The 23238-nt window shown below is 39.1% G+C and overlaps 2 protein-coding genes across 2 annotated transcripts in view; one reads left to right on the top strand and one right to left on the bottom strand.

Annotated features, from left to right (window-relative positions):
• Positions 1-23238, bottom strand: part of LOC122453369 (60S ribosomal protein L7-like) — a 683417-nt gene that overhangs the window by 73655 nt on the left and 586524 nt on the right. The gene's annotated exons all lie outside the window — the stretch shown is intronic.
• TMC1 (transmembrane channel like 1) overlaps positions 1-23238 on the top strand; it is a 103620-nt gene that overhangs the window by 54360 nt on the left and 26022 nt on the right. The window contains 7 exon segments of the mRNA XM_043486403.1: positions 2278-2420; positions 7596-7611; positions 7613-7741; positions 8346-8540; positions 12001-12180; positions 12300-12461; positions 21230-21358. Coding sequence (XP_043342338.1) covers positions 2278-2420; positions 7596-7611; positions 7613-7741; positions 8346-8540; positions 12001-12180; positions 12300-12461; positions 21230-21358 — 954 coding nt within the window.

The raw sequence follows: 23238 nt of genomic DNA, 5'->3' as shown, positions 1-23238 counted from the left end.
GAATCTTCTTTTAAGCCTTTCAGCATGTTTAAAACCACCCCTCAATATGCCACTGAGAGGGACTGGATAAAGCTTTTAAAAATTGTGCTCTTCAATAGTACCTCCTCTTTCATTTGCATGCTTCACTGCATAGGTAGAAATAGGCCAACTGAAGAAACCTTTGTGAAATAATCAGGATTCAAAAAAAAGGGGCCTTACCCACTTTGGTTGTGATCTAATATTTATGTAGTGCCACCATTGAACATATGCTGAGTAATACATATGCTAGATGAGTTAGCTGCCCTGGTAGCTATTGTGCTAACCTAACAAGCTCACCAGATGTTTGCTACATATCTCCTTTCTCCTTTTATGTTGTTTTGGAGGTGGGTTTTAATCCCAGTACTGTTGTTATGAGTTAGAAAAAGAAGTCAGCTTGTAATGTTTATACAAGTGAGAATGAGGCCTTTCAAGGATGGGGATGAGGCGCTTTGAAATCTTTTCAAAAGGAGTGTCCAGGGGTCCTGGAGCCACTCTGAACCAATCCAGGGGTCCTGAGGCTTCAGTTTCATTGTTTTCCTGGATAGATAAGACATTAGTATGATGCAAGGCCTGGTAGGCAAAGAGAACATAGGAGAAGCAGTATAGCACAGTGGTTAAGTATACAGATTTAAAATTAGACCCAGGTCAAGTTCAGACCGTTGCTTACTAGCTGCATGAACATGGACAAGTAACTTAACTTCTCTAAAACTCAGTTTCTTCATCTGCAAAGTAGATATAAAACTATAGTGTCTTTTTGCAGGGGGAGAGTCATGGTAAATAATACCACATGCGTTGTCAACTCGGGTTGTAAACTAACCAGAAATAAGACAAACAGACAGATGGAGGTCAACATGTCACCTTTATCATTGTTAAAGCTGGGATATTGAAGAATGTGCATCTTTTCATGGGCAAGTGAGCTGCAGAACAGTGTCCTACCCAGCTGTCCTAGACCAGATGAGGTTCTCCTCCCTGGAGCTGGTATGAGGCAGTGGAGAGGGGCTGGGAGTGTTGCACTTAATTGTTTTCTCTATGTGGAAAGTAAAAAAACTAGAGGAAAATGATTGCCGCTAACAGGAGCCACTTCAAGAGGGTGCTTGTGAGGATTCTGTAAGGTGAATTATTCAGCCAACTCTAACTGCTCAATAAAGTTTATTTTTATTTATTTTAAAAAATGATTTATTTATTATTTTTGGCTGTACTTTGCCTTTGTGGTGGTGTGCGGGCTTCTCACTGTGGTGGCCTCTCCTGCTGGGGAGCTCTAGGCTCAGTAGTTTTGGCCCATAGGCTTAGTTGCTCCCTGGCATGTGTAATTTTCCCAGAGCAGGGATCAAATCCATGTGCCCTGCACTGGCAGGCAATTCTTACCCACTGGCCACCAGGGAAGTCCCTGCTCAGTCAAATTTATTGGTTGATATTATTACTGCAATTATCCTCTCACTTCACAAAGCATAGTAGTTTTAAATTATTGCCAGAGAGAAGAGGGGGAAGTGGATGGATAGTAATACAGAAACAAAGCCTCCAAACTAAGACTGAAGAACACAGGGAATGAGAGGAGAGAAAGATGAAGAATATTATAAGGGAAACAGCATCAAAATATGCAATGTTCTATGTATAGAGAGCAGTTACTTAGTTGGCTTTGGAAGACAGTGATGCCAACCCTGGCAGATAATTTTTGGGAAAGAGCATGTAGTTGTATGAATAAACATACTCATTTGGGGATAATAGTCTTGATGAATAGAAGGTTGTATGTATTGGTTCCAATGTCATCTCATCTGTTCCTTGTTTTTGCTAAGTGTGAGCTGAGACATGGCCTCTGTAGCTTATGGAGAACAAATCTAACTGTGGCTTAGGTGACTGAAAATGGAAACCTGCCATGAAACTTTGAGGAAGCACATTTCAGATTCCCCCCCAATATTAAGCAAGCTCTTAAAATTGTAAATCTAATGACACCATGAAGTGTGTTTTGATGTTTCAATCAATGGGCATTTCATGGTAATGGCTCCACAGCTGAGCAAGCCTATATTTGGTTAAAAATTTGATCTATTTAAAAGTCCCTGAATTTCAAGTAAACCAAGAGGCTGTCAGTCAGCCTGGCAGCTGAAACAGTCACTCCATGAAACAAAACAATAGGGCTCATGTCAGAGCCATCTCCCAAGTTTGAGAATTAATGTCGTTTTGTTATTCTTCTTAGAAGTTGATTTTTTTTCTTTGAGTTGCTCTTCACAGCATCTGTTAAGCGCCTTTGTTGTTGGATTTTAGGGCTTGGCTCAATATTCCGTCCTCTTTTATGGCTATTACGACAACAAACGAACAATTGGATGGATGAATTTCAGACTGCCACTCTCCTATTTTCTGGTGGGGATCATGTGCATTGGATACAGTTTTCTGGTTGTCCTTAAAGCGTAAGTTTCGTTGGTCTCCTGGGAAGCAAGCAATGATTGCTGGAATCAAATGGGAAAGTTAATTTGGGAATTGGATTTTTTTTTTCTGTTTCATGTCTAGAGAATGCAGAGTATATAAGAGATAAAATGTGGTTTTAATACCTGTACTAATGTTAGACTACTACATCTCCCAAACAAAAGGATTGAAAACAAGGGCAAGCCTTTGATCATATCACTGGGTCACAGTGATGGTTGTGTGCCTATCCTGTGGTTAAGCATATTTTAAAATTGTGCTCTTTTGTATAATTTTAAGGTGTAAGTCAATGTTGCAAACAAGACAGGAAAATAGCTGCTGACCCCTCTTTAGCATGCAGAGAGGTCTGTGACTTGCAGGATCAGCTCAACAGGCAGAATCTGTTGTTCTCTGTTCATTAAAAAAAACAACAGCAAAACACCCACAAGAAACAAAATAATCACTCATCCAAAAAATTTCAGCTGTGTAAGACAGCAGAAACAAATGGCCCTCAATGAGATCGTCATGATCAACTGTGTAATCATATTTTATCGTGGAGGAGGATTTATTAGAGCATGGGAAAGAATTTCATTGGGGGAACTGGTGAAACTGCAGCTTATTTTTACCCCCTGTTTGAGATATATTGTTAAAACCTCACTTGAAGACACTGCAGAAAGCTCGCACAGTCATTTAGGGCTATGAATAACCTAACTTTTAGCTAATTTTCTGAACCAGTTTAGCAGAAGTGTTGAAACATCTCAGTGAAGTCTCCCTTTTATTTAACTATGCACAAGGTAAACTGGGCTTTTGCTTCATTGCAGGGAAGGATCTTTACTTGAGGGTCCAAGTCCTCTTGAGCGGGAGCTCTCTGGCGCAGTCTGAAACATGCTTTGCGTCCTGTCCCTGCCCAACTTATTGGTTTCTCCAGAGAAAACTATCACGTTTAGATTTTTAAGCCCTTTCAGAACTTGAAAAAGGCCTTAATGGAGACCCTGTATCCAAAATCTCTATCTACTTGTCCAAGTGTAATCAGAGACCCTAAGTATGTAAACTATCTGTCTACCTGCTAAAATAGTACCTCATTCCAAAAAGTCTAACATATTTCTGGTCTTTTAGCCATTTAGATTTGGCAGGATTAAAGTCAAGGTTACCAATTATATCACACAGGCCTTGTGAGTATCATTTCAAATCAGTCCTTTAGTCTCCATTTTCCCTGAGGAAGCATATCTATGGATGTCCAATTCCTCAGCTTCTTTTAGTGACTCTTCAGAGGCTATATACTTTAATGGTCTCTTGAGCCATTCTGGTGGTGGTTTAGTCACTAAGTTGTGTCCGACTCTTATCGTCCCATGGACAGTAGCCTGCCACGCTCCTCTGTCCATGGGATTCTCCAGGCAAGAATACTGGAGTGGGTTGCCATGAGCCATTCTTCATGAATTCAAATACCTGCTCTAGCCCATTATAAAAGAACTCTGACAAATTGTTCAACTGCTCTGTTTTCCTGCTTCTGTGATGTGCCTAGTTTCTTAGTCGTTCAGTTGTGTCTGACCCTTTGTAACTCCATGGACTGTAGCCTGCCAGGCTTCTCTGTCCGTGGAGAGATGAATTCTTGTCCAGGCAAGAATACTGGAGTGGGTTGCCATCCCTCCTCCAGGGTATCTTTCCAACCCAGGTATCAAACCCAGGTCTCCCACTTTGTAGGCAGATTCTTTACTGTCTGAGCTACCAGGGAAGCCATAAATACTGGAGTGGGTAGCCTATCCCTTCTCTAGGGGGTATTCCCAACCCAGGAATCAAACCAAGGTTTCTTGCATTGCAGGCAGATTCTTTAGCAGCTGAGCTACCATGGAAACCCTTTCCTATTTCTGAGAGAGGTGTAATAACACCTTGATGTTAGAATGGCCATGAGGACAAAATGACAAAATGCTTTAATACATTCAAAGCACTTAGAACATGGCTGGCATGTGCTAATGTAACTGTTTTATTAGGATTATAATTCATAGGCTTACTGAAAAACCAAACAAAGCCAGCATGATAGGAAGTAAGGTCATATGATAGCCCTCACAGTAAGGTAGTTATGCATGGTTATGTAGTTGTACATTAATAGATTTGTACATTTATTATAATTTCTGGCAGATGAGTATGAAGCATCTAGAACAGCATTATGTAAAGAAATATAAGACAAGGGACATGCAATTTAAATGTTCCAGCAGCTATCCTAAACAAATACATAGGTAGAATATATTTTAATAATATATTTTATTTAACTCTATATATCAAAACTGTTCCTTCAACATATAATCAATCTAAAATTATTATTGAGATATTTTCTGTCTTTTTTTGGTACTAAGTCTTTGAAACACCAGTTACATTTTAAGTGCTCAGTAACCACATATTGCTGATGGCAAACTTACTGGCTAGTGCAGCTCTCCGGGAAATGGAAGCTATTTCGAATTAACTCAAAGATGCCATTTAGGATACCTGCAGGGCACCAGTTCCACATTTCACCCTCAAAGTCATCCATGTTATGCCATCTAAACCAGCATGATTTTGGTTCCTCCCTCTGGCAGGGGAGCTTTGGTTGTTCACTACATGATTGGCAAGTGGTTTAAGTTCACTGGCCTTTATGGCAAGACAATTCCAAAGCCATTTATGACTCCTAGCTGCTCCTAGTCCTGGGGGGCAGAACTTGGTAGAAAAACAATTGGTGGGATATAAGTGATTGTACAGAATCTTTATCATCTCCCGCCCCCACCCCTGCTCCCCACCAGCGCCAAACAAATACATTCTTGGAATAAACATGAGTGGCTTTATGGGACACATGCCTCAAATGAAGTGAAACTAAAACTGAGTACTTAAAGTCAACCAGGCAACTGCGGGATTTTGTCCTCTTGCTCATACTGTTTGTTGCAGATTCCTCATCCATAAAAGGGAGGCAGATATCTGTTTTGATTAATTAATGGGGAAATTGGCTTGTCTGGTAGCACAGTCAGTAAAGAATCTGCCTGCAGTGCGGGAGACCCGGGTTTGACCCCTGGGTTGGGAAGATCACCTGGAGAAGGAAATGCAACCCACTCCAGTATTCTTGCCTGGAGAATCCCTTGGACAGAGGACCCTGGTGGGCTACAGTCCATGGGATCACAAGAGTTGGACACGACTTAGCAGCTAAACCAACACCAGTGGGGAAATTGGAAGGAAAATTAGATAGATATACAAGAAAGTACTTTGAGATTTTAAGATAGGATGGCTAACTTTGTTGACCCAGGACTCCATCGGCTTTAGCACTGAAAATCTTTTGTCCTGGGTAACCACTCAGTCCCTGACAAGGCGAGATGGTTGATCATTCGTCGTCCTTCCTCCACTTCTTTCTTCCTTGCAAATTATATGTTGAGATAGCTTGAGATACAGTTGTTCAAAACTATAGCCCCCTTGAAAAAGGAAGAATTTTTGTTTAAGTATGTACACTTTTTTTCTCTGCAGCCAAGGGATGGAGCTGTACATGGAACATTTTATAGCTATCAGGGCCATCTCAGTAAAAATGTGTTGTTCGTGGAGTTTGTCTTCAGTATCCTTCCTTATGCGTTTAGTATTCCACTCCCTTTCTTGACAATTCCCATGTGCTAGATGTCCCCAGTTTGCTTGTCAAGCTTGAGCTCCCTTCTCTGGGAGGCTGACTTCAGGTATAGAATCTTGCCAGTGATAAAGGTCCATGCAAAATCGTCTGTCAAGTGATCAGTTTTACCTGAGACCCTGCCCTTTGCTCAATGACTATGCACAAAAGGAATGATGGCATCTGAATCAAAAAAATAATTTTCTCCCTAGGTTAAATCATTAGGAATGTTTGATTTCAACACTTTTCAACCTACAAAAAGGCATCGTGTATGGTTCAACATATCTCATGTTGTCCTAGCTTGGGTATAAGAGTGAAGTCAGAAACACTGAGCTCTTGACCAACCTCTGTGATTTACTTCTGAATTATGTCCAGGAAATCACTTCATAATTTTACCCTTCAGCTTCCTCATCTGTAACAGAGAACAGTATCAACTACCTTGACCTCTCACTAAGTTTTTAAGAAGGACAAATATGATAATACACATAAATAACATTTGCAGAGGGTAAAGTGGTAGAATAAGTAATAATGTGGTAAGTAATAATTATTACTTACCAGGTAATAATAGCTTGGTAAGTAATAATTATTTTTAGTTATTTTTCAAACACATGAGCCCATTTGAAACATATAAACCTCTGTAAGAGATAGGACTAACAGTCCTATAGAATTTAGATGACCTGAGAGATGTCTGCCAAACTATAATGTCATCTTTATGTCCTCATTCTCCTTTCCTTTTTAATTCCACAGCACTGTAAAAAGCCAAAACCTTATAGGACCATTCTGTAATATGTATCATATAAAGTTTTAATTTTGCTATCTATGGTGGTAGGGGAAACAAGGAAGTGAAGTAAGTTGGATATAGATTTTTAACCACTGAAATAAACCTTTAAGTAAATGTATTTTAAATGGTCCAAGCAAAAAACAATTTTTTAAACATAAGTTATTAGAATATATGTAACCACTTGGCATTAAAGTTGTATAAAAATCTTGATTTTTGGTCAAGAGTTGTAGAGTATGGAAAACTTTCATGCATTCAGTGTAATCACTCTTTGGGAGGAGATTCTTAGAGGATTTGAAACCTATAAAGAAGTTTCCTGATCTGACCTGGATTAATCTATCCCTATGCTTTCAACTGTAAACCAACTAAAATTGTGTACAACCGTTTTAGAGCCTATACATATTTTTTCCCTGGGTAGGGGCCCAGTGGTTCTCATCAGGTTTCTAAAGAGATCCTTGTCCCATAAAAGGTTCAGAGTCCAGTATATGACCCTCAGAAAACAGTTTAGGAAAACAAATAAAAACATATTTTTATATAACCTGTTTAATTGTTAAAACCATCAATGTTTAGTAGTTTTCTAATCCTGAAAGCCTAGAAAATGAAGTTTAAAAAGTTAAAACAAACCAAATTTTGTTAAAAATAAACTTTTCTGGTTATTAGAACAAACAATTGAAAGTATATGTCTTTTTGATATTGCTTCTCCAATATCCCTAAAATTATGATGTCTTGCTATTCCCTAATCTCTCCCTTTCTGTTTGTATTCTGGCTGCTGGATTAAACCTCCTGTTTGCATAGGATGACCAAAAATATTTGGTGATGACGGAGGTGGTGATGATAACACTTTCAACTTTAGCTGGAAGGTGTTCACTAGCTGGGACTACCTTATTGGCAACCCTGAAACAGCAGACAACAAATTCAATTCTATTACAATGAACTTTAAGGTAAAGATACCAACTTCAAGAGCCTTTTCTTGGTATTTATAAGAGTAAAATTAGAATCATTCCAAATGGTATGTATAGCAAAGTATCTTGACAATTAAAAGAAAGATTAACTCATCATTTCTTCCTACCAGGATCTGGGCAGGGTTCTGAGTATGACTGGAAAATGATTAATGACTTGTGATAGCACTATTTCTCTCTAAATTTGGTAATAAAACACCATTGGCTTGGAATAGCTAACCATTAGTAATCAGAATCAAATATTTTAAATAATAGAACAATGCTCACTTATTATTTACAGGAATACATTAGCTCAATATTTAAAATAACTCTAAAGTATTATTTTGTAATTGTTTTAAAAAGCCATACTAGAAGAGACTCTAGAATGAAGGCTGTCTTAATATTAGATCAGCCAGAGTTTGTAAGAATTCTTCCTTTTTTCTCTTACATTTTCTCACTTGCTGGCAATATTCACCTGGTTTGTGGAATCCCAGATTTAGTTTACATTTTCATTCCTCACATTCTAATGTTTGTGAAAATAATTCCTAAGTTCATGATATTTTTTGTAGATCAGATAATTTTTTTTTCCTGTTTTCCTCGGGTACAGGAAGCTATAATAGAAGAAAGAGCAGCCCAAGTAGAAGAAAACATCCACTTGATCAGATTCCTGAGGTTTCTTGCTAACTTCTTCGTGTTTCTAACACTTGGCGGGAGTGGATACCTCATCTTTTGGGCTGTGAAGCGATCCCAGGAATTTGCGCAGCAAGATCCTGACACCCTTGGGTGGTGGGAAAAAAATGAAGTTCGTCTCTGCATGCTTTTTATGTGCTTAGAATCTGACATTTAAGGTTTTGTGAGTTGTGCTTCAATGCTGGAACATGAAATACAGCCACTCTTTACCTACCTCTGTCATCTTGCCCTGAGAGTGAATGAACCTTGGCACACAGTTCTTTATTCCAGCCTTATTTCCAAATCTGTCTACTGTGTGTCTGTTTCTCACTTTGCTACATTAGGTAGAGTTGGAAGAGAGATTAGAACACATATATTCCAAATAGTATGTTTTATAGACCGAGATAATGAATCTCAGGTTAGGTGATGTGTTCATGGTTACAGAACCATGGAGAACAGTGAGTTAAAATTTAAGAATTTTGATTTCAAGCCCAACACTCTCTCCATGAACCTATTTTGCACTCTCTGTAGATCCTGCTTCTGTCTTTGAAAGATCCAGTTGTTGCCTGAATTCTTTGACATGGGGATGATAAAGTCCTGGATTCTTATATTAATCTCCCATTGCAAACATTCAGATTGCCTCCCGTACTTTGGGCAAGACTGGGCCTCTCTCTATTTTTGACCAGCAGCCTAACTGCTCCACCTCCTTGTCCCCCTACCCTATTACCTCCCCATCCAAGTGCTATTCAAATGAGGAAGGCCAGCTCTTTGCCAGGAATTAAATATTATCACTGTGATTTGTCTTCAGGGTATCTGCCCATTTAGCAGGTCCAAGAAAAGAGGTCAGAAGTAGACATTTAGAGTCAGGAGATCATTGGTCATGTGTTGTTTCTTGGGCCTGTTCCCTTTCATAAAATGTTCCAGAAGACAATCTGACATCATTTTGAACTGGGACATTCTCAAAGAGTATGAAGATTTAAGCAGTGGGAAGTGTAGATTTACAGCACTGAAACTTCTGCAAAGCCTTATAGACCAAACAGATTAAGAAAGTATTCATAAGCATAGAATTTCTTAGAAAAATCTTAGACAGAAGATGGTATAGCACACTTAAAACAGAAGGTTCCAAACAAAAACATTCTAGGTATTTCAGAAGCAATAATGCTGAAGATGGAAAACCATTCATTTAAGAGACTATGAAGACATAGATATTTCATGGAATCCTGTAAAACAGAGTCATTAGGTAGGGTCTTACTTACTTAAAGCTAAGGGGGAATCTCACAGTATTACTAAATTTGCTTTTAAGATTATCTTTTGCAGTTATGATAGCACTTGTAGGCAAAATTATCATACCACTTTGGTTTGTGGTTCATATTGATTATATTTTTGTATCAGTGAACCACAAAAGAATGGGTAATTGATTATCATTAAAACGGTCACTCTTTATAAGAACTTGGTTAATATCCATCTTCAGTTCAGTTCAGTTCAGTCACTCAGTCACGTCCGACCCTTCACGACCCCATGGACTACAGCACGCCAGGTTTCCCAGACCATCACCAACTCCCGAAGCTTGCTCAAACTCATGTCCATTGAGTCGGTGATGCCATCCAACCATCTCATCCTCTGTCATCCCCTTCTCCTCCTGCCTTCAATCTTTCCCAACATCAGGGTCTTTTCTAATGAGTTAGCTCTTCACAGCAGGTGGCCAAAATATTGGAGTTTCACCTTCAACATCAGTCCTTCCAATGAACACCCAGAACTGATTTCCTTTAGGATGGACTGGTTGGATCTCCTTGCAGTCCAAGGGACTCTCAAGAGTCTTCTCCAACACCACAATTCAAAAGCATCAATTCTTCGGTGCTCGGTGAGAGTCCAACTCTCACATCCATACATGACTAATGGAAAAACCATAGCCTTGACTAGACGGACCTTTGTTGACAAAGTAATGTCTCTGCTTTTTAATGTGTTGTCTAGGTTGGTCATATCTTTCCTTCCAAGGAGTAAGCATCTTTTAATTTCATGGCTGCAATCACCATCGGCAGTGATTTTGGAGCCCCAAAAAATAAAGTCAGCCACTGTTTCCACTGTTTCCCCATCTATTTGCCATGAAGTGATGGGACCAGATGCCATGATCTTAGTTTTCTGAATGTTGAGCTTTAAGCCAACTTTTTCACTCTCCTCTTTCACTTTCATCAAAAGGCTCTTTAGTTCTTCACTTTCTGCCATAAAGATGGTGTCATCTGCATATCTGAGGTTATTGATATTTCTCCTGGCAATCTTGATTCCAGCTTGTGCTTCATCCAGCCCAGATGGGTTAAAAAACATCCATCTTAGGGAACTCCTGATTCTAGGGACCAACAAAGGTAATAATGCAGATTCATGAAAAACTTTACAAACTTGATGAGACAATTCAAACTTACCTTAGACTGCATAGGCTCTGCCAAGTTTTTACTTTAGGCTGAAATTATATTATGCTGATTTTATATACATCATGCTGACTGTTAGCTCCCACTAGTCATACTTACATAATGTTCTTAGTCAAAAGCAAAAAAACATATTGATAATTATTTTCTAAATATAGCCTGGTAGTTCTAATCATTCAAAACATGGAGTCCACCGGGGGAAATGGGAACTCACAGTAGTGACAATTTGAGCCAGCTATTCAGGCAAAAAAATTGCCAGTGTCAGCTGGAACTTTTTTTTAAAATAAATTTATTCATTTTAATTGGAGGCTAATTACTTCACAATATTGTAGTGGTTTGCCATACATTGCCATGAATCAGCCACGGGTATGCATGTGGAACCTTTTTAAAAATTTTATTTAAAGGTTTTTCTCCCCCATTATAAATGTGGCACATGCTTAATTTACCCTAATAATATATTCATAAGTATGTCAATCAATATGGAGATATGGACCACAGATTTCCAGCTTGTCATATTTTCATTTTCTCTCTCTTTCATACTTTTCTTACTTTTGGCATTATAAGCCAGTCCTTTATTTCTGAAACTTTTCTGTCTTGGCTTTGATGACATTATGCTATGTATTCTCCTTTTGTATTTTCTGAACATCCTCTCTGTTTTATTTGATAAAATCTATTCCATTTTCTTTCTTTTTGCCCCCAGCAGTTTGCATTTCCCCTAACTCAGTATTCCTGAGCCCATCTCAAGGAACTCATCCATTCTAGCTGATTAAACTAGCCTATGTGTTGATGGTTGTCAAATTAGTATTTCCTATTTGAACCCATTCCTCAAGCAGATAATTTTTCATTTTCTTTGGAAATCTTGTTGTGAAGTGCAGAATTGTTACCATGTAGACCAATGTATTATCTGCATAAAAGTAATGTAAATCATATCCCTTGTATACTAGGAAATAGACTATTATTACTGGCATGTCCACAAACTTGTGCACATGTACATCTTAAAAGTATGAGTTGAATATTGTCCTTATTTTATTAAGATCATTTTTTAAAAATGCATGAAATAATTTTTAGTCTTATAGAATATCAAAGGAATCTAGTTGGAATCTTGCAAATTTGGAAGAAAACAATAATTTTTAAACACCATCAACTTGGTTCACCCCTTGTGTCTTCTTGTAGATGAACATGGTCATGTCCCTCCTAGGGATGTTCTGTCCAACACTATTTGACTTATTTGCTGAATTGGAAGACTACCATCCCCTCATTGCTCTGAAATGGCTACTGGGACGCATTTTTGCTCTTCTTTTAGGCAACCTGTATGTATTTATTCTTGCCCTGATGGATGAGATTAACAACAAGGTAAATCTTGTGTCTGGATTGTCCTTGCCATCAGCTCATTGTTACATTCCCAGTCTCAAGATTGCCAGAAATGCCTTCAAAATCTGTTTCAATTTTGTTTCCAATACTTTCCTTTCTAGATTGAGGAGGAGAAGCTAGTAAAGGCCAATATTACCCTATGGGAAGCCAACATGATCAAGGCCTACAATGCATCCCTTGCTGAAAATACCACCGGGCCACCCTTTTTTGTGCACCCTGCAGATGTACCTCGAGGACCCTGCTGGGAAACAATGGTGGGGCAGGTAATGTCACACCCAGGAGTGCATAACAATTATTGGATTAAATTTCTTCTGTAAGTGTGACCTGGTTTATATTGCTTATAAATGAAAATTGCTAAGACTTACTGACTGTTCACTATATGCTGGCTATGAATTTCATATATATTAACTCTTGCAGTCCTCACAAGCATCCATTCAGGTAAGTAGTACATTTACACCCCTTTTACTACAGCATATAAAGGAAGGGTGTTTTAAAATGGCCTGAGGGGATATTTTCTGTATATATTATAATAAAGCACCCAGATTTAGCACCCAGGCCCAAGCAAATATTTAAATGGCACTCTAGTTAGTGTTACCTGTTTTCCCTAAGAAAAAGAGAAAAAGTTCATTTGGGAGCATACACTAAAATTTATTTCAATAATATTGAGTTTTGTCAAATAATTGCCCCTTAAGCATTAAAGGAAATGCTGTTTTAGGTTTGTTGTTTTCAGATGACTGTGTAAATGACCCCAGTCCAAGACTAATGGTATTTTAGCAGATAAAAGAAATAGTGTTTCCTATGGCTTTCTGTTCAATAAAGGGAAACCAAACCAAACAAAAACAAAAACGTACTTCAGGTCTCTTCAGTCAGTTCAGTTCAGTCGCTCAGTCATGTCTGATTCTTTGCGACCCCGTGAATCACAGCACGCCAGGCCTCCCTGTCCATCACCAACTCCCAGAGTTTACTCAAACTCATGTCCATCGAGTCGGTGATGCCATCCAGCCATCTCATCCTCTGTTGTCCCCTTCTCCTCCTGCCCCTAATCCCTCCCAGCATCAGGGTCTTTTCCAATGAGTCAACTCTTCGCATGAGGTGGCCAAAGTACTGGAGTTTCAGCTTCAGCATCAGTCCTTCCAATGAACACCCAGGACTGATCTCCTTTAGGATGGAGTGGTTGATCTTCTTGCAGTCCAAGGGACTCTCAAGAGTCTTCTCCAACACCACAGTTCAAAAGCATCAATTCTTCAGCGCTCAGCTTTCTTCACAGTCCAACTCTTACATCCATACATGACCACTGGAAAAACCATAGCCTTGACTAGACAAGTCAACATTGTCTAGACAATGTTGTTGTCTAGACAACTAGACAACAACAACTAGACAAGTCAACTAGACTAACAACATTACTTTGTTGGCAAAGTAATGTCTCTGCTTTTTAATATGCTATCTAGGTTGGTCATAACTTTCCTTCCAAGGAATAAGCGTCATTTAATTTCATGGCTGCAATCACCATCTGCTGTGATTTTGGAGCCCCCAAAAATAAAATCTAACAATGTTTCCAGTGTTTCCCCATCTATGTCCCATCAGGTCTCTCATCTCTATACAAATCAAATTTATATTTTGAAATTCCTTTAATTTTATCTCATTAGAATTGATTCCTCATTGCATTTCATAAACTGATTTTGGACTATGGTGAACAGACATTTAAAGACATGTCATAGTGCTTCTGTTTGTCAGACAACAGCTCAGTTTCAGTAGTAATGTGATCTTTGGGAAATTATTTGAATACTTTTTTTTGGTTTTTAATTATTCATATTATTATTTCCATAAATTTTGTATGATAAATGGAAAATTGAAAATTAGCATTAGTCTTATAAAACTAATTTAAACAAATACAGATATCGTTAGATGTCTTTAGCTTCGGATACTCATCTTACTTAAGCGACTCATCTGTAATTTCAACTGTGGAAAAAAGTACGGAAAATGTGTATAATGCTAGACAGACATCATTGAGAACTAAGTCCAAAGAGTATAAATAAGGACTCTATTTTTTAAGCTTTCAGGGACCAGATAGGCCTTCCTTTTCTGGTTGCATGTTATTGAATTCTCAGTTTTCAGACATCCATGTTTTATACATGTTTATAGGAACATACAATGTATGAAATAATAAATGAAAGGAAAACTGCCTGTACTTGCTAGAGAGATACTTGTGATACATGGTGTGGTAGACAGAATAAAAGCTACTCCAAAATGTCCATGTTCTAATTCCTGGAAGTTGTGAATGTGTTACCTTACATAGTAAAATGGAGTTTACCAATGTGAGTAGGTTAAATATCTGGGGATAGGAAAAGTATCCTGGATTATATGGGTAGTCTAACAAAATCATAACATGCTTATACATGGGAGGCAAGAGTGAGAAAAACTGGCCGTGACAGTGAGACAGAGGTTGGAGTGATGTACTTTAAAGGTGGAGAAAGGGGGCCATGAGCCTGTTTTTAATTGAGTCTTTTTTTTTTTTTTTTATCACTTCTAAGCTGTTCCCTAAACCTTCAGCAAAAGTTGAGAGAAATGAAAAAAACAAAACATGTAGTTTTCACAAACTCAAAAAGTTTGAGACATTTTCTTAATGGACATCCCAGAATGTAGAGTGGCATGAGGGCTAAGAAACTTATTATTTACGAAGAAAACACCTGGATTGAACAGGATTAATAGAACTAACTGTAAAGAATAAGGTGGAAGCCGCTCACTTCTGAAGAGGAGGCAGCAATTAATTAGACATGAATGTCAATGCAATCTAGAAAACATGTTTCTGATTATGCAGAAGCTTCGGGGATAGTCTTCTGTATCCTGCATTAAAATAAAGAAAAAAATATTTATTTAATTATTCTTCTCGGAGTCCCTGTACCATGCTGCTTGTCTTGTTCCTTTTCTTTTTTTAAAATCCTGTCCCTAGTGGTTTTCTTTGCTTCATCATCTTTTCTTACCGCTGTTTGTAGTTGGGGTTCCCTTTTCTCTTTCACCTTCCTTTCTTTAAAGGAACAGGCAGCACTAGTGGGAAAGCTTGTGGGAGCTGGAGGCGGGAAGGGCTGTGATTCTGAACAGAATGTTGATGAGAGAGCTGGGATCCATGGGGGCAAAGAGAACACAGGGGATGCAAAAACCCTGAGTGCGGGGAAGGTCTGGCCTTTAAGAGATCAATATGTATATCCATGCACCTGGAAACATGAATTTCCACCACTTTTAAAACAAAGTCATTCCAGAAGAAATCGTATCAGCAGCTTCTCTGCATGGAATGTTAGAGATGCACCCCCAAAGAATTGTTCATTGTTCTATGAGAACATTCCAGATGTTTCCTCTTTTTCTCTGTGGATGTCCTCTCCTCTGTTTTCCCTCAAGGATACTGTGGAACTCTGGCTCTCTCTGATTATAAGAATTTGGTGACTCCTTTACGTCTCCAGGAAATCTCAAGATGTAGTCACTTAGTCTCATCTCCAACGGCATTTGATAGGTAAGCAGCAGAACAGTTCTTGGGAGATCACTATTTGAAGCTGTATACTGAGGTCTGCATTTTGGGTATAGAGAGAAAGCCGACTCCAACTGAAGATAGTGATAACAATGGCTCACATTTATCAGATTCTTCCTGTGTGCCAGGCATTGCCTCTTTGAGTTTTTATTAATAAATTGCCCTCCAAGTTGTATCATTATCCCCATTTTATAGATGAGGAGACCATAACTTAGAAAAGAGACCTTAAAGGAAGACCTTAAAGGAGACCTTAAAGGAAGCCAGTGATAGGAATCCAAATTTAACCTACAGAGTCTGATTAGAGTTTGTGTCCTTCTCTATAGTGCCGAATCATCCTCCAGAAGCATAACTAGCATCAATGCATGCTCCTCAGGATCCTGCCATGGAAAATCTATAGTCTTTGTGATACGCCTTCTCTATTATTTCCCTGGTGACTCAGACAGTAAAGAATCTGACTTCCGTGTGGGAGATCTGGGTTTGATCCCTGGGTTGGGAAGATCCCCTGGAGAAGGGGCTGGCTACCCACTGTAGTATTCTTGCCTGGAGAATTCTATGGACAAAGGATCCTGATGGGCTACAGTCCATGGGGTTGCAAAGAGTCAGACACAACTGAGAGACACTAACACTAAGTCTACTTGCTAATGGTAGTCTTAGATTTATTGATCAAAGCTACCCAAGCATTTTATTACTACATGTCAGAAGTCTGAAGTGTGACATGTGGAGTGCAGCGCTCTGCGGAAGGCCTGTGGGGAAGTCATGCTCCATCCTGACTAGCAAGCTAGAAACTGGGACTGAATGATGTTCCCTTGGTGGGCTGGACCACCATTTTGGGAATTTCCTTTCTTGTAAAACAGTATATTCCCTCTATGGTGTGTTAATAAACATTTTCACATGATGTTTGAATCCTCTTCTGCTATTTTATGTAAAAGTTAGGATACTGCTTAGGGGAAGAATCAGACTTCAACCACTGGGATGAGGGTGCTTAGGAGTTTGTGGAGAACTTCAAAATCACTCTGAAACTGTCTCTTACTGAGGAAGTCTTTTCAAGATCGTGCTGGAAACCTAAAAATATCCCTTATAGCCTGCCACTAATGGATGCTAATTATTAGAATCTGAACTCAAGTTTCCTGGGGAATGAAAAGAAGAATAAGAGTAGGGAAGAGAAAAGTTATGTTCAGTAATAACTGCAAGAATTTATTGTCACTCACTCACTCCATGTTCATTAAGTGCATATTAGTATTGGGCATTGTGCTAGATACTGGAAGTACAGTGGGGAACAAATGTGTATCTCTTCTTTGTCCTTGTGAGAATTACAATCTCTTAGGAAGAACAAAACCATTAATTAAATAAATACATAACGTCTATGGATGGGTCATGGTGGAGAGTTCTGAAAAAATGTGGTCCACTGGAGAAGGAAATGGCAAACCACTTCAGTGTTCTTGCCTTGCGAACCCCATGAACAGAATGAAAAGGCAAAAAGATAGGACACTGAAAGATGAACTCCCCAGGTTGGTAGATGCTCAATATGCTATTGGAGATCAGTGGAGAAATAACTCCAGAAAGAATGAAGAGAAGGAGCCAAAGCAAAAACAACACCCTGTTGTGGATGTGACTGGTGATGGAAGCAATGTCTAATGCTGTAAAGAGCAATATTGCATAGGAACCTGGAGTGTTAGGTCCATGAATCAAGGCAAATTGGAAGTGGTCAAACAGAATATGGACAGAATGAATGTCGACATTTTAGGAATCAGCGAACTAAAATGGACTGGAATGGGTGAATTTAACTCAGATGACCATTATATCTACTACTGTGGGCAAGAATCCCTTAGAAGAAATGGAGTAGCCCTCTTAGTCAACAAAAGAGTCTGAAATGCAGTACTTGGATGAAATCTCAAAAATGACAGAATGATCTCTGTTCATTTCCAAGGCAAATCATTCAATATCACAGTAATCCAAGTCTATGCCCCAACCAGTAATGCTGAAGAAGCTGAACAGTTCTGTGAAGACCTACAAGACTTTCTAGAACTAACACCCCAAATAGATGTCCTTTTCATTACAGAGGACTGGAATGCAAAAGTAAGAAGTCAAGAAACACCTGGAATAACAGGCAAATTTGGCCTTGGAGTATGAAATGAGGCAGGGCAAAGGCTAATAGAGTTTTACCAAGAGAATTCACTGGTCATAGCAAACACCCTCTTCCAACAAAACAAGAGAAGACTCTACACATGAACATCAGCAAATGGTCAACACCAAAATCAGACTGATTATATTCTTTGCAGCTAAAGATGGAAAAGCTCTATACATTCAGCAAAAACAAGACTGGGAGCTGACTGTGGCTCAGATAATGAACTCCCTATTGCTAAATTCAGATGTAAACTGAAGAAAGTCAGGAAAACCACTAGACCATTCAGGTATGGCCTAAATCAAATCCCTTACAATTATATAGTGGAAGTGAGAAATAGATTTAAGGGATTAGATCTGATAGAATGCCTGATGAACTATGGATGGAGGTTCATGACATTGTACGGGAGACAGGGATCAAGACCATCCCAAGAAAAAGAAATGCAAAAAAGCAAAATGGGTGTCTGAGGAGGCCTTACAAATAGATGAGAAAAGAAGAGAAGCAAAAAGCAAAGGAGAAAAGGAAAGATATTCCCATTTGAATGCAGAGTTCCAAAGAATAGCAAGGAGAGATAAGGAAGACTTCCTCAGCGATCAATGCAAAGAAACAGAGGAAAACAACAGAACGGGAAAGACTAGAGATCTCTTCAAGAAAATTAGAGATACCAAGGGAACATTTCATGCAAAGATGGGCTCAATAAAGTACAGAAATGGTATGGACCTAACAGAAGCAGAAGATATTAAGAAGAGGTGGCAAGAATGCACAGAAGAACTATACAAAAAAGATCTTCATGACCCAGATAATCACGATGGTGTGATCACTCATCTAGAGCCAGACATCCTGGAATGTGAAGTCAAGTGGGCCTTAGGAAGCATCACTACAAGCAAAGCTAGTGGAGGCAATGGAATTCCAATTGGGTTATTTCAAATCTTAAAAGATGATGCTGTTAAAGTGCTGCACTCAATATGCCAGCAAATCTGGAAAACACAGCAGTGGTCACAGGACTGGAATAGGTCAGTTTTCATTCCAATCCCAAGGAAAGGCAATGCCAAAGAATGCTCAAACTACCACACAATTGCACTCATCTCACACGCTAGTAAAATAATGCTCAAAATTCTCCAAGCCAGGCTTCAGCAATACGTGAACCGTGAACTTCCAGATGTTCCAGCTGGTTTTAGAAAAGGCAGAGGAACCAGAGATCAAATTGCCAACATCCGCTGGATCATCAAAAATGCAAGAGAGTTCCAGGAAAACATCTATTTCTGCTTTATTGACTATGCCAAAGCCTTTGACTGTGTGGATCACAATAAACTGTGGAAAACTCTGAAAGAGATGGGAGTACCAGACCACTGACCTGCCGGTTAAGAAATCTGTATGCAGGTCAGGAAGCAACAGTTAGAACCGGACATGGAACAGCAGACTGGTTCCAAATAGGAAAAGGAGTGCCTCAAGGCTGTATATTGTTACCCTGCTCATTTAACTTATATGCAGAGTACATCATAAGAAATGCTGGGCTGGATGAAGCACAGGCTGGAATCAAGATTGCTGGGAGAAATATCAATAACCTGAGATATGCAGATGATATCACCCTTATGGCAGAAAGCAAACTATGGCAGAACTAAAGAGCTTCTTGATGAAAGTGAAAGAGGAGAGTGAAAAAGTTGGCTTAAAGCTCAACATTCAGAAAACTAAGATCATGGCATCTGGTCCCATCACTTCATGGCAAACAGACAGGGAAACAGTGAGAGACTTATCTTTGGGGTCTCCAAAATCACTGCAGATGGTGATTGCAGCCATGAAATTAAAAGACGCTTGTTCCTTGGAAGAAAACTTATGACCAACCTAGATAGCATATCAAAAAGCAGAGACATTACTTTGCCAACAAAGGTCCGTCTAGTCAAGGCTATAGTTTTTCTAGTAGTCCTGTATGAATGTGAGAGCTGGACTATAAAGAAAGCTGAGTGCTGAAGAATTGATGCTTTTGAACTGTGATGTTGGAGAAGACTCTTGAGAGGTCCTTGGCTGCAAGGAGATCCAGCCTGTAAATCCTTAAGGAAGTCAGTCCGGAATATTCATTGGAAGGTCTGATGTTGAAGCTGAAACACCAATACTTTGGCCACCTGATGCAAAGAACTGACTCATTTGAATAGACCCTGAATCTGGAAAAGATAGAAGGCAGAAGGAAGAAGGGGGCAACAGAGGATGAGATGATTGGATGGCATCACTGACTCAATGGGCATGAGTTTGAGTAAAGTCTGGGAGTTGGTGATGGACAGGGAGGTTGGCGTGCTGCAGTCCATTGAGTCACAAAGAGTCAGACATGACTGAGCGACTGAACTGAACTGATAACATTTACAAATAATAGCATCAACAGATAGTACAAGAATGCAGTGCCTGCCGTCTGAGAAGTTTGCATGTACTTTAAAGTAGCCATTTCAGTGGTTTTTAGTATATGTTTACATTGTTAATCACAATAGCATTTGTTTTTTAAGAGCTCACAGTATTTCATTGTGTTGACACCCATTTTTATTTTATTTCCTCTTGAGTGTATTTAAATTGTTTCCAATTTTGATCTGGGAGAAACAATGCTTTCACAATTATATAGATTGGACACTTGTCGTAAGATACATTTCTAAAAGTGGATTTTCTTGATCAGATGCCACACACTTTACAACAGGATGAATCTTAAAAGTCCTGCCCCCTCGCCCCACTGCAAATGTTGCAGCAGTCTAATTTCCCCATCAGTTTATGACAAAGCCTGTTTTCACCATACTCTCATAAATATGGAAGAGCATGGGTTTTAAAATATTTATCACTGTGTAAAGTAACAACTGTATTTTTATAAGGAATTAAGTCCTTTTTTTATTTTTGTAAGGGATTAAATACTTTTGAATGTTTTAATTAATTGTATATTTTCTTACTTTTTATATGTGCCATTTGCCATTCTTTTCCTTATTGAATTGCCCATCTATTGCACTGATTTGTAAAAGTTTTTAATGTGTTAGAAAAACTAGTCCTCTATCATATATGCTACAAGTACTTTTTACAAGTTTGTCTTTTAATTTTATAAGTAGCACTGCTTGTCAGATTAAACTGCTAAACTTCCGTGTGGTCAGTATTTTCCTGTTTTGTGTTCTTGTATCATGCTTATAAATGTTTCTCAATAGAAAGACGTTTGATCCAGTGGTTTGGGCACAGGAAATAATTATTTTTAAACTAATAAAATAAGGCGGAAACATTTTTCACTGGCTCATATGCCTAACTAGTTTCTTTACCATTGGTTGCAGTTTCAAGTTAATACTGTTAAGAAAGCATGACAAATTCTAAGTCAACTTTAGGACTACATGAAGGGGAAAATGCTTGTTTTAATACACATACTATTTCAACAGGAATTTGTGCGGCTGACTGTCTCTGACGTTCTGACCACTTATGTTACAATTCTCATTGGGGACTTTCTCCGAGCGTGCTTCGTGAGGTTTTGCAACTACTGCTGGTGCTGGGATTTGGAATACGGATATGTAAGTGTGATCTTCATCTTTCTCTTATCAGACTCATCAGTTATACATACAGTGCAAGAAGAAAAAATAGGAGGTAGGATGTCAATAAGCAAAGACCAATGAGGACAGTTTTAATTCAGAAGGAATTGATAAGACTTGAATATCATGGCTTGCAGTAGTCTAACAAAATTAGATTCTAGTAAAATTATAGGTGGCTAAATCAGTGACTTCAACCTTATCTGTTAAATTGGTGAACTCAGTAAATCTTGGGCCCACAGTCTGTACCCTCCCCATGAAGTTTGCTGGCATTTCTAGAAGCAGGGCAAGATGAGTAGCATCAACTGTACATTTTCTGTTAATTCCTTTGAATTCTGCTAAGCAAACTCCTGGACACTTATCAAGTGCATCACTGTGCAGTACATTGGGGGGTGAAGGCATCAGTGAATATGCTGCCTGCCTCATAAACCTCACAGTCTAATAAAGCGCTCAGCAGAGACTCAGCAGGGGGCTGTGAAAGGCCCAGGGTGCTGCTAGGGCTCTGGTAAGTGGTGGAGTAGAATTCTAGCAAGTTGATTTGCTTCCCCATAGCAACAGCACAGGTTTCTCTGAGCCCCACTGGTGTTGATTCCATCATTAACCCCCGTCTTTGTTCAACGCCAGATTCCCCCACAAAGTTTGAGAGTGGTAGCAGAACACACATCTCTGTGTCCTCCTTTTGCACATGAAACTTGTTATCTTGGGAAACAGGACCTGAGGAGTTGATAGTACTTATTTGCTCAAGTATTTCCAGTGGTTTCTAAATACTTAGAATGAATTTGAGTCTCTGTCCAGGGCCATCAATACCCTTTGTAATCTGCTTTTTTCCCTTCTGAACTCATCTCCTACTACTTTTGCTCTTGCTTTGTAAAATCCATAAACATTGGGGTTCTTGTTATCCTCAAACACAGATGCTCCTTGCATCTGCCCTAGCTGTTCTTCCTTCTGGGGGTGCAGTTTCCTAGAATTTGCCGGCACTGATTCTTGTCACTAAGGACTCAGCTTATAAGTCACCTCCTTCAAACTTTTCTCTGACCTTCCAATCTAAGGTGGCCCATCAGGCACTCTCTGTTTCAGCATAGTTTTATTTTCTCTATACACTGTATAACTACTTGACATCTGCTGTTTTGAAAGTGCTTATTATCTGTCTCCCTCTGTTGGAATGAAAGCTTTCTCAAAACAGAGGCCTTGACCTCAAGCTTTGAGCTGTGCTTGTCACATAGCAGGAGTTATTTTGACTGGCTGACTCAGTGTTGAACCTCCACATTTCAGCACCATTAAGGCAACACTGTCTGCTGACAGAACTCTGCTTGCTTCCAGGGATGTGCCCTGGACTCAAGTTCTGCCCTTGTGTTCTTGAGCTAATGATGTTTCTTTTCTCCCCAGCGAAGGGATATTCTTCCCTGCTGGTCTTCTTGTCTCATGCCCTCTAGTTTCTGATTAAGTCCTATATTCAGAACTATTTTCAAGACTCCAGGCTGGATCCTCTACCTGACTTTGAGACTGTACCTTTTATGAGGTCATCTCTGTCTTTCTTCCGGAAAGTTCTTCTTTAGAGGAGCCAGAAGGTCGTGTTGTTTGGTAGACGATGGTGAGGTAATGCTATAGATCCAGAATGCTCTTGTGTTGTTTCCCCCTTCTCCGCTGTGAAGTATTCAGCTGGCTTGGTTTCATTTCTATTTTCCTGGCCTGATTCAGCTCTTCTGAAGCAGGCATAAAAATTGCCATTTCTTTCTTAGACCATCACTAGGCTTATGCTTGCCTTTTATCCCTGACTTCTTTCTTCTTAAGTGCTAGAAAATTTTGCTTCAAATATGAAGTCAATATAACATGACCTGGATGCATAAAAGCTGTAATTAAATGAC

Source organism: Cervus canadensis, chromosome 14, assembly GCF_019320065.1.
Source record: "Cervus canadensis isolate Bull #8, Minnesota chromosome 14, ASM1932006v1, whole genome shotgun sequence".
Classification (NCBI taxonomy): domain Eukaryota; kingdom Metazoa; phylum Chordata; class Mammalia; order Artiodactyla; family Cervidae; genus Cervus; species Cervus canadensis.
This window is presented reverse-complemented; position numbering and strand designations above follow the sequence as displayed.